At 38.7% G+C, this 19926-nt stretch overlaps 1 protein-coding gene across 7 annotated transcripts; it reads right to left on the reverse strand.

Moving 5' to 3' along the window:
• Positions 1-9450: 9450 nt before the first annotated feature.
• ZNF770 (zinc finger protein 770) lies at positions 9451-19347 on the reverse strand. 7 transcript variants are annotated; one of them, XM_050711335.1, is made up of 4 exons: positions 18610-19347; positions 17309-17378; positions 16090-16196; positions 9451-13638 (listed from the first exon to the last, which is right to left on the reverse strand). In XM_050711335.1, exon 4 carries the CDS (start codon positions 13492-13494, stop codon positions 11326-11328), a length of 2169 nt encoding a protein of 722 aa, XP_050567292.1. In that variant the 5' UTR covers positions 13495-13638; positions 16090-16196; positions 17309-17378; positions 18610-19347; the 3' UTR covers positions 9451-11325. The 7 variants fall into 7 exon arrangements, with proteins under 7 accessions (XP_050567292.1, XP_050567290.1, XP_050567291.1 ...); XM_050711333.1 differs by having other exon boundaries at positions 18362-19347; XM_050711334.1 differs by lacking the exon at positions 16090-16196 and having other exon boundaries at positions 18362-19347.
• Between the last annotated feature and the right edge of the window lie 579 nt (positions 19348-19926).

Raw genomic sequence — 19926 nt, forward strand, 5'->3', positions numbered from 1 at the left:
CCGGGAGGGACGGAGGAAGGGATGCGGTGTCGCCACCTGCCGCGCTCTCCCGGCCCTGCAGCCCGCTCCCGGCCGGTGGCGGCGGGGCAGCGCCCCCCGGCGGGGGAGGGACGGGGCGCCTCGAAAGGATCCCGGTCGTTCCCTTCGGAGGAGGGGGGTGGTCTGCCGGGCGTCTCTGCCTCTTCCCTGGCTGTGTCAGCGGGTGCCTGTCCTCGTTCCCTTGCACCTAATGGTACGGGCAGCCTCTGTGGGGGAGCGCAGAGCTCCCCATCCCGTGCCCAGCTCTCTGCAGGGGCAGGGGCAGTTCCTCCCCGCCGCCGTGGTGCCACGGTTTGTCCTCACCACACTGGACGGGGGCTCTTAGGGCCGCTACTGGGGCCAGCCCAGCACACCCCATGGCGCCCGCAGCCTAAGGGAAGCTGCACCCGCCTGGGCAGGCCGAGGTGGAGCCCAGCAGCCCATATGGCCCAGGGAACCAGGCATGGAAAGCCTGAGCAACCCTGTTTTGTTTAGAGCAAAGGTTGCGGTCCAAACAGTGTACAGGAGGTACTGTGGAAAGGACCTGTTCTTATTAATGTCAGACAGCACCAATATCCCAACACTGCTACGTGTTCTGGTCGGTGTGTATGCCTATATACCTGTGGAGGAGAGGGGAGGCAAAGGTAAGAGGGAAAAACTACATGCTTACACAAGTCAGCAATTTGGTAATCATTTAGACCTGTTAGCAATTAGCTTACTCTATTTGGTACACAGATTAATTACGGAGGAATTTAACAGAATCTCTAGAGAGGTTCTAGTGCTTTGTTTCTTTGCTCATTATCCAGCACCTGCCACTTGAGTACTTTAAACTTCCACGCAGATATCATTGAAGTCTGTTTGAATATGACCTCCTTTGTTTTGATATCAAGGTGATCTCCATTTCATTTCTTCAAGCAGAGGTTAAACTAAATATTCTTTTTGAAGTTGAATTAGAATGTGCAATGGGAATGGAAAAAGTAATGACAGTGCCTTGAATAGAATCAGACAATGGCTGTATTCGAATAAATACACCCACTGCATGCCTTTGCTTTAAAGCTTCCAGAAGATGTAAGTTTCCTGTATGGAAACAAGTAAAATAAAAAAGTTTAAAAAGTACTGGTAACAAATTATCTAACTAACAAGGACTGAACACTATTTGTCTAATAATTGAAGCCTTTAGAGAAACATGCATTGGATGAAAATATGCAAATGCAAAGCAATTAAAATACACTTACACCAATGCACCCTGTCTGACACTTAAATTGTGATAAAAGCAAGCAACTTAAGATGCTACAGTTTAAATTAGTCTGGAGTTTGCAGCTTCATGATTGACTTAGGCTTATCAAAATCTACACTTGACACCAAAAAGGGTAGTTATACTTGCCCCTTCTCCATCACTTAGTACACCATCTAGCATCCATGGACACATATAGAAAATATGAGTAAAATTTACCTAAGCTCTGAGCTGGCTGGATGAGCCACGCTAGCATGTTGCAGCACTCCAGCTGTGTTAGAAAGAACACTGTAGGCAGCACCATCTTCCACCATTAGCTTGTATTATATCTGACTACTTCAGAAATCACTGTAGCTTATGTTTGCATGTATCAGAACAAGTGGAAACGGCACAGCTTGAAAACCCCTTGGCTTTCAAAAAAGTTGGTTTTCAGATGAGAGCTGTAAGTCTGACTTGTGTTTAAGACACAGCATGGGACACTTACAGGCTATGATGTTTTCATGGGATCAGAGGTGACAGTAGTTAGTCCTTAAATTTCTTTCCCAGTAGCATTGCCACCCACAAGGCAACATTTTAGGAGCTATTTCCATACCGAAAAGTAGGCAGACAAATAAATTTTGGAATTGGGCTGATAAATTATCTAAAACAGCTTTGCAAAGCTAACTCAAACCCGCTGACCTCTGTTTATGATAGATCATCAGTTGTGTCAAACCCCTGAAATTTCCACATGGTATCAAAACTGTGAAAGCTCAAGGAGGAATCCATGTTTCCCATACTTTCAGCCTTTGGATGTCCCAGTGAGATTAGTTGTCTTAAATTTCATAAAAGGTCAATGTAGCAACCGAGGCCCTTCCAGAAGGCAAATCAGAACTCATTTAAGTGCTCTGAATGAGCTTCTGGCATTGGAAACTAGTATTAGAAGCCTAATGCTAGGTCATATGATTACAGCCCTCAGTGGCAATGCCAAATAAAGCAATAAAGATCTCATCCCTATAAGTAATGTATTAAATATTTCTCTATAAGGGGTAATGTTTAGTTACATTAGCCCTATGATAGTACAGTAGATGAACAGTGAAATTATTTAGTAATATTTTGGCAAAATATGTTGTTTTCAAGTCTCAAGAGCAGCTGAACCTTTAAAAGGGTGTTGCGGTGAGACCAGACATAATGATACACACAATCGCGGGTATGTCCCCATCTGCGACCCTCACCCCAGCTCACAACTGTCTATTAAGACTAATCTCCTGAACGCAACGCTCAGTTTCCCCCAGAGCAGAGTCACGTCTGTCACTTTCCACCCCAAACTGCTTTGTAGTCAAGGGAAAAATAAAACCCTGCACCCCATCTTCCCCAAAGCCTTCTGTGAAGTTCCCCAGCTTTCTGTACTCATTGACTTAATGCGTCAAAAAATCAAATATTCTTTTCAAAAATCTGTTAATTCATTCATGAAGACATATATTATTTAAAAAGTCACACATTTGAGTAGATGCTGTTTTCAAGACTGTTATACATTTCTAGGCTGCATATAGTCCTGGTCAATTTATATTCAATGCCACTTTCTTGCTTAACTAGCTCTGTTTTGGATGCTTGCCCTTCTATATTACTGCAGCCAGCAAAAATATGCTTCTCTCCTTTTCTTTGCCAAGGTCATAAATAAGCTGGCCATTGCTTTTATCTCAGCAATATTCTTCCAAATACAGTATCTGTGCGTTAGGAAGTAACTAGGGATAATCAGCAGGGGCTGAGTCTGTCTTCTGTCTTGCCTTTTAGATTATTTTGGGTTTTACCTAGAGTCACAGAAATAATTAATTTACAGTGCTGAAACTCCGAGAAATTCATCTATAAGTGTTTCTAATATTAATTGATTTTTTTTAGGTTTGTTATTATGTTTGGGTCTTCAATGAGACATAAGTTAATTTAAAGCAAACTGCTGATGTTTTGGTACTCTAAAACAATTCAGTAGTTTGATGTCGCTTCTGTAAGAAATCTGTGGGCTTGTATCTTCGCTGCAATGCTAACTTATGTGCATTATCTAACTATTAATTAGAAATACAAGGACATTCCAAGTTTACATAATACATATGCAATTCAAAGTACTCTGCAAGGTGTAAATATAATTCTTAATTCACTTTTAGTAGAAAAAATCTCAATAATATGCACACATCTTATGCCATGTTTGAATTACAGCCTGTTTTTACTCCAGGTCATACCAATATGGCTGTCTAGCAGAGAATCCCTCCTACAGAATTTTGCTAAATGGAAACACCTTTTTTCTTTAAATACAAGCATAACTAATACAAGCATAAATACAAGCAATAACTAAAGAACTCAGACACGCTAAGGAGTAAAAAGAAACCATCCAATACAGACTTAAGCCATCATGGTTAGAAAGCTAGTGCAGCTCTTTAAAATCAGCTTTTAAATCTAGCCTGATGAATTGTACACTTAAACACAAGAATTTTATTTATTTATTTATTATCTCTGAAGAGCTCTGGAACAGAAAAGTCCAAACATTACAAATGTCAAGTCTCATCACGCATGCAACCTTCCACTTACAGCTTTTCTTTTAACTGAAGAAGGAAAGTGACTGGATATGCAGCATTTTGAAATATTACTTCCAAAATTATATGAAATAAGTTTTATAAAGGGATGGAGGAATGAATGGCATGGAAGTGGAATAATATGTACATTATTCAAAGAAGAACAGAAACCTCCTGTGTCTCTTACCTGTTGAAATGATAAAAGAAATGTATTGATTTAACTTGCTTTCAGGTTAAAAAATAATAATAATCAGAAAGCTTCTCAAAAAAGATCACAGGAATCTTTCACAGCACGTATAAAGTTTAGGCACGATGAGAGGGGTTATTTCTTTGGATATAGTTTATCTTCAATAGTAGTTAATATTCACTAACTGTTCAGTCTGTTCACTATAATTTTAATTCAATCACGTTGTACTGCTTTTACAATTTTATTTATGTGCATTCTTCTAGTCCAAGAGTTTGTCACAGTGTTCATCTCATTAAATATGGGTACTCACTCAGTAAATATGTGTACTTCCAAGTATGTGTACTTCCACTCAGTAAATATGGGTACTTTCAAAAATGATGCCTCAGTTTAGTAACAGATGCTTCTTAAAATATTTAGAATTTTAAAGTGTAAAGAAGCCGTCAGTAGCATTCTGATTTGTGTATAAATATTTATTTAGCACACGTTCTGGCCAATGTACTGCCCTTGATTTTTGTGCAAAACTTACAGTAACTTCAATGGAAATTCTGAGCTCATGACTAGAGAAAAATATGGCTAATTCAGCAACCCAGCTGCTTTTATATCCCAGAATAGCAAGCAGTGCCTCTAGTGAGGGAGGTGGGGAAATATGGGAGTTTATGTCATTCTTAGCTTTCTGTTGCTGGGCTCACATTTCGCTAACAGCTCAACTTAGCACAGACTCTGGGGTATCCTAATTCTCTTCAGAGACTTTTAGCTGGATTTTTAGCAACTGGAGCAGAACAGTGGTATGAATATAAGAAATCAGTGGCTAGTACCTATAGCTCTAGAAATATTTGCTAGAAATCCTGTGAGTGCAATGTGATATGTGATAAAATTTCTGTGGGGAAAGTGCCTTCTTAAATCCATACCACAGCTTAACCTCTTTAAACATACTGTTTCCAGCTTTTCAAAAACGTCTTTTCTTTTTGAGTATTTACTTATTCTACTCTTTCTGTCACAGAAACCAGAAATTAATAACAGAAAGACTACATCTAGCAGAAATTCTCTGCTGGTAAGAAAATTGTAGACAACTCTCTTAGGAAGATTTGTAGTACTGTGAAATCCTAGAGTGTATGAGTTGAAAAACCTCTGGGTTAACTACAGTGTCACAGAAGAATGACAATTTCAGATCAACCTTTCAAAATAATATGACTTAGATTTAGTTATGTAACTGACTATCCATAAGCTCAAATACCCACAAATAAGACCTCGAAAACTAGAACGGTTGGAAAATCAGCACACTTTAAGTATTAAGCTAAGTGTTTCCAGACAAGTTGAATTTGCTCTGTTATTTGAATATGCATTATATTGTTCTAAATGACAGCACATCAAGACAAGAACTTTAATTAATAACCTCTCCCTCTTAAGTGTGCAACTCTATCTTATCTTGCTTGCTGCACACTATTCAAGCACTTTATGAAAGCAGCATTATTCATTTCCTTTAATCTTTTTGCAGGCTCTCAATGTATTAGCTGAGTGCTACACAAATAATAACTAGTTCTACTTCTGCAAAGCTCTCCACATGGTGATATTATCCCTGTTCTACGAAGGGGAAACCGAGTAAGAGTTTATGGCCAAAAACAAAAACCCTTAGATAAGACTACTTAATTTTACATGCATTATACCACGTTGTAAATTCAAGTACAGGCTCTATTGACTACACCTGAAACTCTAAGATAGTATAGCTACAAGTCATATACAGGGTCTTGAGCTGGCAACCAAAACTGAGGAATGCACAGTGACAAGATGACTGTGGGAAGTCATCTTCAAATATTTTCCTTAACATTGCATAAGAACTTTTCAAGAAGATGAGGGAGAGGGCCCAGTTTTTCAAGTCCGAAAGGATTTTTCCTTTCTAGTAATTTGGTAATTCCCTGCTGTTAATATTGTAGACTTGTTTATAACAAGACCTTCAACACTAACATGTAGAAATTTTGTTACTAGTTATTTTTAAAGATGTTCAAGACATACTTTCCTCCACAGCTGTAAGATAAAGCATTTTAATTTGCTTTCTCCTGATTTCTAAATTCTATACTTTAACCCATAAAGTGTTTCACTATTGCATAGAATAGCGTTCCGACTAGCACAAAAGGCAATCAAGGCTATCTTTTTTTAACAGTCCTTATACCACAGGCTCAACATTTCTAATCAGGGAGGATTTTCAATTTAGAGCGCTCCTCTACTGCATGCATCCTCAGTAACCAAATCAGATCCTATTTTCCTACTACTCTGATCAAAGCTCTACGATGCCTTACATTTAAAAATAATAATCATGAAAAAGAAATATATATATGTGCCACTTGATATGTTTTCAGAAGCAATGCTATCAGTTCGGCACTGCAAGTGGTATTCCTTCCACCATATTAATTAATACTAGGACACACAGTACAAAATACAAGGTAAAGTTTGCTATGGCAAACAAGGTTGCCCTATTACTACTTCAAAGTTACCCTCAACGTCATGAAAAAAATCATAACAAGTCTTAACAACTATCCTCAAACCGACAGCCACACTTGAAGTGTCTAAAAGACAGCAAATTTCCACACAGTTTATAAAACCTGTGTTGTCACAAACAGGAGTGTCTCTGTTCAACTGTATTTTTGGGATCCTCTTCAAATCAAAATAAAGTAAAAACCGAGGACATCATCTGAGTTTCTGTAGCTCAACAAGCTGTGTTTGCAAGCACATACCAAGCATTATAATGTATACTCTTCCAAATAAATAAATAAAACATACAGGTAAAATAACACAAATTTGCATGCCAGGAAGGTAGTGGTTTCCATGATTTCAACAGAAATTTAGTTAGACCAATGCATTAGCAATATAAATGGGAGACAGCATGGGTAGTTGGCTTCTTTAGACAAGGAATAGATTTTTTATTATTTTTATTTTTTACAGTAGTGGCCCCAATTTTCTGTGTTCCTCTCCTTCACTACGTCAGCAAGACACATTCCAGTGCCACATCCTGTGAAGCAGCTTGAGGCAAAGCTGGATAGCCACCATTTCCATATACTCTTAACTACCCTAAATACCCAAACCATTCAGTGGAGAAGGAGACACTGTCTCCATCACAGCTGGTCAACTTCTTGCATACTCATGTACTGCTTCTCATACCACACTTTCAAATGGGTGGCCCCAAACTCAACAGTTCCTCAGCCCCATACGTGGGCCCTCAGACCTCTTTCACATATCTTCCTACCAAGACGCACATCCCCTCTGCATATACTCTTCTAGTTTAAAAGCCCCACTCACCTGCACGACATATTCTTCTTCATTACTCATGCATCTCATGTAGAGCCCCAAAATTTACTTTCCCCATAGTCCTCTGTAGTCAGACATTCAGAGAATCATGGAGTTTTTTGGGACAGGTTCTCAACACACCATTTTGCGTATACTGTGGCAGCACATACGTGACAAACAGCTCTGTGACCTTCCATAAGTCACATGGGGTTTCACAGATCCATACAAATTAGGATCTATATATCCAGTATATATATATATACACACACATATACACACACACACACACTATATATAGTGTAGTATACTATACTGGAAAGATTCCAGCAAAGAGGAAAAATTTCAGCCACATACACAAATTATGTCAGGTGTGCAACAGAATCAAGTCATACATCAGCAGATCCAGGAAGAAGACAAGAACTGAAATGGCAGAGTACAAAAGCAAAGCAGCATTCAAAAACTTGTGATATCTCATGGCAGCCAATGTTCATGTTAGAACAGTGGTTTCTGAACAAGGAAATGATCAGTTCTACTTGTGTGTGATTTTGTTGGTGTAAGGATGATTAATCCTCCATTTTCATGGACTTCGAAGATTTACTTTTAAAATCGATGCTAAAAAAGATGCTGTTTAAAAGCTGCTTGACAGATTTAATCTGTATATGAAGAAGCCCAATTAATATGCTTAGCCTGGAGAAAATAAGGTATATGAGAGCACAGAAGAGTCACATCTGTAATTTCAGTTTTCCTTACAATAACCGTCTCTCAGATGCATCTCATCCATAGCTACTGGATGACAAAACCAGGCTATTAAGTTCAAACTTACACTTAAAAACTCCACATAACTTTGTGTTAGAAATAGAAACCATGACCCCTTTAGTTACTTACAACATCTAGACATTTTGAACATTATGACAAGGGGCGATTAGGACCGAAACTATAGTCTTTATTGATTCAAGAGTCATCCAACTGTACTTACCTAAGCATTACTCAAGTGAGGTGCTGTTATGAGATGACAACTCTGAGTTTTACATCTGTGCTACAAGAAAGACAGGAAAACTAAGCATTAAATCCAACATCACAGTTTGAAGCCGAAGGTCTGATTAATTTCAATTAAGTTTCTTCTGTGTCTGTTTCCCATTTGCCTCATCAACTTTTCTTGTTGGCTGTAGGTACAATAGCAAGAGTAGATCACAGACAAGTGACAACCTAATCGCTCAGCAGCTACAAAAACAATAAAATGCTTTTTCTGTGTTTTCTGATGGCTTTTTTTTTTCCAGTTGATTTTCGTCCCCCCATACATATTTTGCAAGTTGTGACTTTCTGCAAAAACTGCAAGGATAGCACAGCAATCATGTAAAGTTGCAAATGTTTTAAAGCTAACCATAGCTCTATTTCCTAGATAGAAAATGGACTATGTGGTCAGATAGTACTGCAGTTCCAGGGAATTTAGTACTGCATACTCCATTTGCCTTACAAAAAAAAAAAAAGTCCTGTTAACCTTTCTCAGTTTATATATAAGTATATAATTAATATACAAATATTGACCTTTTTTATATCACATAGTACTTCCTCAAAGCTGAACTCAGTTTGATAAGTTCACCTGAAGGAAGTTCAATATTAACACAGAAGGACCCATCCTTCTCCTGTTTACAATGTACTTCAGAGATTGAAGGCTTAAACTTGCCTGGGATCACGATGGAAAATGACTAACCTACTAATGACCAATGTGAAATATGATTCTTAACACTGGGAAAATCCCTGTAGCTCAAATTCACAAAGATGCTTCCAGAACTTTACTGTTGACTTCAAGAGACAGGATTTCAATCTTAGATTTTTTCCCAACTCTTAGAAACCTCTTTACCTCTTTCTAGCTGTTTTATGCTGTAATTCTGCTAAGATTATGAATTTATACTGGCATAAAACTTTTGATAAAAAGAATAGAGAGATAGATAAACAAAAAGGTCATTACTGCCCCTCTGAAATCCCACGGAAACCAAAGATTACATTAATTTCTAAATTAATCAGACAGTAACACTTTCTACCTGTCTATCCTTCAAAGTTACCTTTGTGTATTATCTTCCTCCATTTTACTCAAATTGGTATTTTTCAAAACATACCAAGCTTATTGTTCTCAAAACATTACACTCAAATTTTATAAAATGACTGACTTCTTAAAACCAGATCTTACTCTCTTCAAATATGTTTATACTTTACTTCTATGGCAAAAAAAAAAAAAAGGAAGAAAGAAATGAAGCCTATTTATTCTAACATACAAAGTGCTATTTTGATTCCTAGTTTTAGACTTCTCTGCATACTGAATATTATAATTTCAATACTCTAGTTTGCACATAAAGTATACAACAAAAGTGCAATATAAATAAAATAGTTTATTACAAGTATTTCAAGAGCTCTACAATACGCTTTCAAAACATTTTATACAGTATTCTCTTTCAATATGAAACAATTCACATGGGGAGAAAAAAACCTCAATATATAACTATAGTCATTCTTAAGACACTGAATTAGCCTGTCATACAAAAATCATAGTAACTAAATGTTTGAGTATCTTTCTTAGTTGTATTCTCTCTCAAAATAGGAAAGAATAACACAAAAATAAAATAAAAACTCCCTTCATCCTTCATTTATACCAACTACTATAAAGCTTATGCCACAGCAAGACCTACGTAAGTTGTTCAAGAAATAATAAAAAAATCAAAAAGTTTACTTAAATAAATACGTATCTATTTAAATAGTGAAAAGAATGCCGTGTATCTTACAGTTATATTAATTTAGATATAGGATAAAAAAAATCATGTTTCAACTATTCAGAAGCTGTGTAACAAAGGAAAATACAGTAAAAGGTAGTTTCTTCAGAGGAAAAACAAACAAACTTCATTCTTGTTCTTGATGAATAAAGCTCCACTGCACTTACACTTTTTGCCAGCCCCACACGTACAATGGACAAAGCTCTCTACTTACCAGAAGTAAAAACTACAGGCTCTATTAACACAAAACCAGAATTTGAGCTAAAAGTCATTTTCAGTCTCTAATATTTAATGCAACACGAACATGACTTCCCAACAAAACTGCTTGTCTGAGCTATTATCACAACTTAGAGAACACTTCTTTTACTGGTGCAATACGCATGTCAGAAGGAACAGATAGTAACTGCATGTGTAATATTAATGATAATTTCTTGCCCTCTTTGCCTGTAGAAAATTCAATATAGCATGAATTGACAAGAAAAAAAAAAGAGAAAAGTTGAAAAAGCAAGAGATATTGCAAGAAGTGGAAACAATGAAGTGGTAAAAAGGATTAAATGATTATCAACCATGCTACTTTAGCATTGTCTACTCATATTTTACCGTAAATAAGTTAAAAATGTAATTCCTCACCCACAGATCTCCAAGCATATTGCAAATATCCAGTTCATTTTTCTCTTTATTAACTGTTCTATAATGCTAATCAAGTTTTTCTCATTAAACATTCTTTCCCCCTTCCACAAATTTGTTTGGTTTTTTTTTTTGCATCTTCTTCATCTAAATTTAACTGTTTTTTGTTTTTGTTTTTAAAGCATGAACTAAATACAGCAAGCATATGCAACACTTGCATATTTGTTTGCAATGTACAGGGAGCCAGAAGAAAGTAAAGGAACCATTTCCTGTATTCTGGAAATTACCTTGTTAATCTTTACTTTTGGATAGTTATCGTTGGGCAGCGTACTGTCATGAAATCCTATACAGGAAAAGGTAGGGAGCTCTGCAGATTGCTGCAACACCATCAACAGTGTAAGAATGTAAATTTATAAATACATTTAAAGAAAAGAAATGCAAAGTAGCTTTTTTATTGCTTTTTTGCTTTGCTTTGTTTTTTTTTACCATCTTCTCACTGTCATCACATATTATAATCAAGTAGACAGTTCTGAAGACAGCAAATTAACTCTTCATCAGGTCTTCTCCATAACATAAAAAGATAATCCTTTCAGTCAATTATTCAATGTAACATAAGCCTTTTAATAATTACGCAACCAAAAATGTTAATGTATAATTTCACGGGACAGCATCCAGTTACAATGAAAACAATATGTTCCCTTGTTGTTGCTCAGTGGAACTCAGTTTTAATCTCTCTTTAAAGTGAGTAAGGTGATGTCTCTTCAAATGTGGGGACTGTCTAAAATTTTTACCACAAACTGAACATTCAAATGGCTTCTGTCCAGCATGCATTAGGTAATGTCTTTCAAGCTTAGAAGGCGATTTGAAAGTTTTAAAGCAGATACTGCACTGATACACTTTCTTAACATCACTTTTTTCAATCCCGTCAGAAAAATCATGCCAATAACTGTAACAGCTTTGCTCTGTTTCCAACAATTTACTACACAAATAAGGCTGTGTGTTTCTCCTGCTGGTGTCAAGAACAAAGTCCCCTGACTCAATTTCAACTTTGATTTCAGCTGCTTGGTTTGACTGAATCAGCTCAAAATCTTGAAAGCCAGATGCCTGTGAAGGTGTTTGAGAATAACCTGAATAACCCACAGGCTGCGAAGACTTAAATTCAATGTGATCTCCCCGATGATTGAAAAGTTTGTTCAGATTTTCAAATTCTACCTGGCAAACAGAGCTTTTATAGGGGTTCTTTTCAGTATGGGTGAGCTGATGTCTTTTTAAGTGAACTGACTGTCTAAATGTCTTCCCACAAACATTACAGCCAAAGGGCTTCTGTCCCGTGTGTATAAGATAATGTCTTTGAAGTTTGGATGAAGATGGAAAGATTTTTTCACATCTGTCACATTTACACACTTTGTGTCTGTTATGTATATTTTTAGTAGGAGCTGAAAAAGCACAGCGAAGTACTTCTGGATTATCAAAGAAGCCATCATCTGATGAACCATAAAAAGCATCATCCTTATTATGTACTGAATCATCGATGTTTAACATGCGCTCACCAGTAAGCATACCTTTTAAATTAATTCCTACTTCGCGAGGTTGTAGGTGCTCTTGCCAAGATAATGGCATGGCAAATACTCTTTTCGTCCGATTACTAACTGCTTTGTGCATGTCAAGCTTGTTACAGCAGTCCTTGAAAAATTTAGTAGAAGCATTCTTATCAGAACGCTGATCTCTAACTGCAACCAGGTCAGGACTTTTAAAGTAACCTGATTTCATTTTTTTCCTGCCAGTCACAGAAAAATCTGATGCCTTTCCTCCAGTATGCTTCAGCTTCATCAGGATCCTATTTTTCATGCTGACTGCATGGCTGAAAGCTGTTGTGCAGTTATTTGAACTTTTGCCATCTCTCAGGTAACAACATTTGTGCAATTTTAGAACCTGCTCTGTTTCAAAACACTGCTTGCACATTGGACACTGAAAGGGTACAATATAAATTGAACAAACATCACGTGGGTCATTCTCCTGGGACTTGTAAGGGTCATTCTCAAAACTATCCATCTTTCCTTCCAACAGTTTCTGTGGTCTGAGATATTTAGGAGTCTTTCCTTTGTATTTGATATTGGGGACAGTCTTATTTCTGGCATGGAGCTGTTTGTGCTTCATGAGTTTGCTCTGTATTTTAAACCCCTTCTGACAAAAGCAGCACTGAAAAGGCCTTTCTTCTGTGTGTGTGAGCTGATGGACTTTCAAATGGGTTGACTGTCTGAAAGATTTACCACATGAAGAACACTTAAAAGGTTTCTGGCCAGTGTGAATAAGGAAGTGTCTTTCTAGCTTAGATCTTGAAGGAAATGTCTTGTTACATGATTCACAAGCATGAGTTTTCTTTCTCCTTCTGGTACCACGCAGATGATCTGCCTTGAGGCACTGATGCAGCATCCACCTCTCTTCAGTTGTAAAAGACTTCCAGCACACAGAACATCGAAATATGCCACAAACGACCCTGTCTTGCTCGGAATCCACAGATTTTCCTGCTTGCTTGATATCATTCTGATAATTTGCATTGTGAAGCTGCTGATGCTTCAAGAAAGTAATTAAGTTTTTGAAGTTTCTATGACAAACAATACACTTAAAAGGCAGGTTATGGGTTAATTGATGCCTCTCCAGATGGACTAACTGCCTAAACGTTTTATGGCACACGTGACATTCAAATGGCTTTTGACCAGTATGTATCAGATAATGCCTAGCTAATTTCGATGGAGTTTCAAACTGTTTATAGCAAGTGTCACAAATGTATGGCTTTTTCTTGGGTATCCTGTTAGCTGTTACACACTGCTGTACTTTTAACATTTTTAAAAAGCAATTACACCTTGCCTACTGTTAATTTCTTCAGATAAGTATTTCAAGTGAAATCATCAATTGCCCACTAAGATGGAAGGCTGTAGAAGCAGCAAATTTTCTTAGAGGAGAGATATTCTTAAATCCCACAGGTCCCTAAAATAAGAAAAAGAGTATTACTTTAGCCATAATTGCTCAAGTTTGTCCCTTGTTTTCTACATGAGAGACCAAAAACATCTGAATTAGAATACTCCTGACTTAATTTAGCTTAAAATGCTTTCCTCGTTGCAGAGTATTTACTTGTTCTGTTACATGATATGGAAAAACTGAAACTTGTTTCATCTGAAAAGTAGTCAAGTCATCTGTGCTGTAATGCAGGTATTACTCAATCCTGCCACTTATTTCTAGGTCATATACAGTTTAACTACCTTATGATGCTTAGGCTATTTACAAATAAAGGATATTCTTTAAAAAAAGAACAAAAAACATATTGTAATAAATTTCTCCCCTACAATACTACTTCTCAATCCCACATACAGCTTTATAAAGATAACAAAGAGGTAGGAGCTAGGGATTCTTGCACTTCAAAATAATTAAATGAATGCCATGTTTGTGGGAAATGAATATTAAGAACATATTGAAACAAAACAAAACACAGTTACTATTCACATTTGCGTGCTTTGTTTTGTCAACTGAATGCAGAACAAACAGTAATCGTTTTTGCTTTATCTCAGAATGGCAAACATCAGAGCCAGCCACCACGCGTAGCAGAGTGGAACCATAAGCTATCACCAGAACAAGGATGGAACGCAGGCTACATTCACTGTATCACAACCAAGCTAGAGTGCCTGAGTTGTGATACTTATCCATGCATATGCTCTTTTGTCATCATAAATATAAACATTATCTTAAATCATCAGTGAATGTATTAGTATAAATCAAAATCATGGAACAGTCAATTTTGAGTTTCCTCAAATTTTCAACACTTGGGCAACCTACTGTGTCTCAGCTGAAGAACAATGATTTGCAAACAAAAAATAACTTCTCATGCACTCAATTACTTGCATCTTTATTAAAATATTCACAGGAACTCATATGAGAGACAACCTCCAACAGGGTCTTAAGCACTTCCACTAAGGGGGTTCTTTAGCCTCAGCAGGGTTCCCTCTCCAATGTTTGCCTTTCTCACTAAGCTTCTCCTTGTGCTCAGCTGAGCCCTGCTTTACTACAAAGTTACTTCTCTTGTCCTTAACCCCACTGAATGTGGAAAACAACTAAAGGTTGTTCTTTGTGACAACTGTGTATTCACAGTCTTCTTTCTGTCCTTTTTTTTTTTTTTTTTAATAGAACAACCTTGTTTTTATGCTTACTTTTTTAAAGAAATAAAAGATTGGTGTTTTTAATCATCTCTGGACTAATTTCAATTGGTCACATCCATCCTAAATTGCAGCATCTAAGGCAGACGACATATTTCAGTCTGCAAGAGCGGGATGAATAACGTCATGAAAATACCTTAGCATTATTACCTATATTCCCTAATATAAAAAGGGAGAGTGATGTAGGGAGCAAACTTTAAAGCAGTAGCATAATAGCTAAAACATGTGACAACTCTGTGGCAGAATACATTTTTGTTAACTATAATTTTGCTACTACAAACTCATAAGTGGTATTTTGATACAAGTCACAAATCATGTATTCTTTCTATATACCAGCAGAATAAAAAAAAAAAATCATTTTTTCAGTGTCTCTAAAAGCACTGCTTCTTCCCAAAGAGGCAATACCCCTAGTTTTTAAAAATTCAGAAATACCTGAAAAGTCCATTTAATGTAATTCCAAAGAATAAAAGCCTACTGCAGTGTAAAGCAAGTTATGATGAGATTCAAGATGTGCACAAAAGACTGAAAATATCTGGTAAATCAAAGTTTTTCTTACACTTAATAGAAAGAAACCTGGTCATCTGGTAGGATCCTTCCATCCCTCATCAATACGATCCTATATAATTGTGGGCCTTATTAATAACGTTTGGATGTATGCCTTCAATGCAGTTGTCATTGCATTGAGGAATTATGTAATCTCACTCCTTTGATAGGACTTGCCAATACCGCAGAGGAGCTGAGAAAGTCAACTTTTCCTTTCCTATACTCTTCCTATACAATTTTAACAGCTACTCAGTTGCAGTCTTTTGAAGATGCACGACACCACACAACACTCTTAGGAGACCCTTTTTTCCTCCCAGTTGTCACGTCACGTGAAGGTAGGGAGGTTGCAGTGAGTATGTAACACCAAATGCCTTCTAGTTTGTGCTACAGTGAAGCTACAGACAGGTAGGCTGAGAAAAGCAGTGTATTTCTCTGCTGTGCTGGAAATTCCTGTACAGCTGTGGTTCAAAGCAGACTCCATTAGCAGGGAAAGAAAACCTCCTGAGAAAGAACTGTAAAGACTGATGAATTTTAGCTAACATGCTGTCATACAGATCTAATTTACACATCAGGAAAGTACTCAAGCAGTACAGTGACATGCAAAGAAAGAAGTCCAAAGTGAGAGACAGCTGTGGCATATTACACAAGGGATTTTGTATTTAGCTTATAAATGTATTAAAGATTCTACCTGATGAATGAGGAAAAGTGTTCTGTAGTACAAGGTGTCAAAAGCAGAGCAGAGCTTCTTACTGTGGTCTTCTGCCAATGAAAGACTGAAGGCTCAAATGAGGGAAACTTAGGCAATGCAAAAGAAGGAGAAAGGTGTTAAGATGGGCATTACTGTGCAGCCCAAATATATTTTCAAATCCTATTTAATAAGGACATTTCTGTGTATTTATTTCAGGGTGATCTGTGCCTTGCACATCTAAGGAATAAACACACTGCTGCTACAGATCAAAGAACAAAAGGCAAGCTCAGAATATTCTCTTCTGCCAGCCCTAGAAGTACATAGGCTCGTCCTAATTAGAGTTTAGATTTAATAGATACAGATTTAATTTACGGACTGGGCCCAATTTAATACTAAATTGACACTACTTTTCATCTTGGTTGCAAGGTCATGCAAAAAAACAGGATGAAGATGCAGGCAACTGAAGGTTCACAGACCTTCTTATGTCAAGTATTACTTAAGTACATATTATGTTTATTAACCTTCCGAATGACAGCAAGCTGCAACAAGCTGAAAACACAATGGAAAAAAAAAAATCTGAATTCTAATCTTGCCTTTACTAATCAGAGAAGATTCAAGGAAAAAGAAAACAACAAAAACCAGGAAGTGCACTTTAAGAAAAGGAAACACAAGATTTTCTATTTACAAGGAATAATCAACTGGAAGGGGAACAACTCAGCAGGTAACAGTTATACAGAAGAAACCTGGAGACTAAGTTGGAACAGAAGCTGGATATGCCAATAACATGCCATATACATACCAGGATGTATAAACAGAAATAAAGCTTGAAGGGCACATAAGTCTGCCATGCTACTGCTTAGAATTCAGCTGGAGTACACTATCCTGTTTTGAGTACTGCCCTTCAAACTGAGTCAAGTACATAAACTAATTGGAATGAGTCCAGAGAACAGGATCGAGAACGATCAGAGCTTAAATGCATAATATAAAACATTAAAATAACTGGGAACGTTTAAGTTAAAGACAACACCTGATTAAAAAGCAAAACAAGCACCAAACAAACATAAAAGCTGAAAACAAAAGTGAAGTCGCTCCCAAAGACATTTATAGCTGTGACTAGAAATTCAAATTATTGGAGAGAGGATTCAAGTACGTTATCCTTATAGTTACACAATTTTTCTTAATAAGCTTTCAAGTAGGTTGTGTGGGAAGACTGTCCTACCTCCAGCAGTGGAGGTCTTCAAAAAAGGCTGTATAACGATCTCTCAGTTCCCTCACTCATGTAGCAGACCCTGCTTTGATGCATGGGAATAAATGAAAAATTAATATCCTGGCTTGTTTTCCTATGGCTCATTAATATAATTCAAAACAAACCACCTACAAGTTGAAAATTCAGTGTTTTCAATTTGCCACTAAAGGATTGTTCTGCACTGTTAGTGTGTCCTCCAGACCCTCTAGAAAACCTAGTGGCTGTAGCCTTCCTAACAATTACAAAATTTAATTCTAACAATAAACGTATGAAGAAAGGTAAAAACAGACAGGTGAAAAATGTAGCTGCTGACCTACCAGACACATAGCGTGCAAGAGAAACAAGCATCTGAGCACTGAGATAGGCACACTGCTCACTGGATTTCCCCACCAGTTTTCCCTACAGAAAAATTAGGTTGCAGTGTTGGGGGCACACAGTTTACCAGCAGTGTAATCGTCACCTTTATACAGAAATCAACATCAAGCATTACAGCTCCTCAAGGCTAGCACATCTCATCTCCCCCCCCTCCATTCTCCATGTATTTTTTTCAAATCATTCTCTGAAACTAAAGCACAGATGAGGGGGAAGTGGGGCTAGTTTAACAGCAAAACTAAGTTCTGCAGAAGGGGCTTGGGACCTGGCACAGACCCTTTCCACCCCAAAACGCCAAAACAGCTTCCTTCCCCCGCTCACACAAGTCTCTTAAATACAGTTAAAAGCAACCAGCGAAGCGGCCCCTACAGAAAGCAGACACCGAACAGCCCCACAGCGGCCGGCACCTATCCCACGGCAGCAAGCGGGATCCCTGCTAAAGGGCCGCGCCGGCCCGGCCCCGAGCAGCCCACCGCCTACCGGGGGCGCGGTACCGGTACCGGCAGCGGCACCGCCCGGCGGCTCGGCTCGGCTCGGCTCGGCTCGGCTCGGCTCGGCTCGGCCCTGCCCGGCCCTGCCCCGCCGCGCCGCCGGCCGGCCCGGGTCGCCGGGCTCGCATGCCGGCCGAGGGGAAGGTGCAGGGGAGGGAGCGACCTGAAGAAGCAGCCACCACCTTCCTCAGCCTGCCCGCGGCGGCCCTCGCCTAAACGCTTCCGCCCGGATGGCGCCCGGCCGCCGGGCCGCCGGGAAACCCGGGCCGCGGCTTTCCGTTCCCCCGCGAAACCCGGCGTGGCCGGCCGCCTCCTGCGGCTCTCCGGCGCCGGGCACCCCAAGGGGGCAAGGGGGTTTGAGGCCGGGCCGGGCACGGGGCCCCTTCCCGCGGGCGAGCGTTTTGTCCTCACCCAGCCGTGCCGAAACCCTGCTGGTGGGGTGATGAGTTCTGCGTTCCTGATGACACACGTTGTTCCCCACAAGCAGGACACGTTTTATGCTGAAGCATCACAAAATAACTGATTCCCAGTGGCCGCAGGCTGTTCGATGGAACCCCGCTGGTGGAATTACAACAAGGCCAAAGCCTGAGGTCTAGGACGTTGGGAAGCGACACTGGGAAAGGAAGAAGACTTTCCAAAAAGATACCCAATAACTTTTGCGCAGAGCAGTAATAGTTCTGCAGAGTTCTGCCTTTCTTCTGAAAGAGAGACCAAGGAAATTCAGGAGATATGGGTGGAAGAACGCAGCTGGAGAAACTGGGGCTGCCAGAGGGGCCTAGGCCCGCAGCGGCAGCTGCTGGGCTGTGACTGACCTCAGGTCTGCCAGACAAATGCCAGAACAGCCAGAAAAAAAGCAGAAGCTTTTTATTTCAGAAAGGAACATGCAGATGGTACAGCAGAGAATAAGAGATTCACCGTAAAAGTCAGTTAATAATTAATAAAACGCAAGAATATGGATGAGGCTGATACTGTGTTCAGACTGCTGATTATTATGCTGACGGGCACTGTTCTGCTCTACTCCCCTTTATCTGAATCCATCTGCTTTCTCCAACTCTCTGCTTAGACCGTAGCAGCTTTGGGACAGAGCATTCCTAGTCACAGGTACATATTTACCTTTAGAGTAAATATGGGTGGGTTTCCACAGTTCTGCCACTGTTGCTCCCACTCACGCAGCTCCCATACTCAGATAGCAGGACCGAATGGTGCTGCAGTACTGCACAACTCCTCTTCACAGAAGAGGGGATCGACATTTTTGTACAGTGCCTGGAGTAGTGGAGTCCTGAGCCCTGACAGCATCTTAATAGAGTAATTATAAATGGATACCCAGAAGTGTCCTGATATAGTATGAAAAAAAGTTCCACACAATGAGCATTTATCTTTGCTGTTTTCTTACTGTGGTACATCACTGAGCAGAACTCAGTAAATTATTGGATATTTATCTAGAAATGAGTGAATATTTATCTGCAAAGCAGCAATATCCAGCCAATAAATACATAAATAAATAAAAATGAATTTGGGAAATGACATAAAGATTCAAGTTTCAAGGCAAAAAAAAAAAATATATATATATATATATCTTAGCCTAATGACACTGTGAAAAAGTTTTCCTCATGGACAGATTGCTTCACACATGATTTTCAGTTTCTTTTTATACACTTCAGTAAATGGAATCACAGAATCATAGAATGCCTTGGGTTATAAGGGACCTTAAAGATCATAGAATCATTA

The sequence above is a fragment of the Cygnus atratus genome, chromosome 5 (genome assembly GCF_013377495.2).
Source record: "Cygnus atratus isolate AKBS03 ecotype Queensland, Australia chromosome 5, CAtr_DNAZoo_HiC_assembly, whole genome shotgun sequence".
Taxonomy (NCBI): domain Eukaryota; kingdom Metazoa; phylum Chordata; class Aves; order Anseriformes; family Anatidae; genus Cygnus; species Cygnus atratus.

Excerpts from the sequence above, each read along its gene's own strand:
- ZNF770 (XM_050711335.1), bottom strand. The coding sequence starts at position 13,494 with ATGTTAAAAGTACAGCAGTGTGTAACAGCTAACAGGATACCCAAGAAA.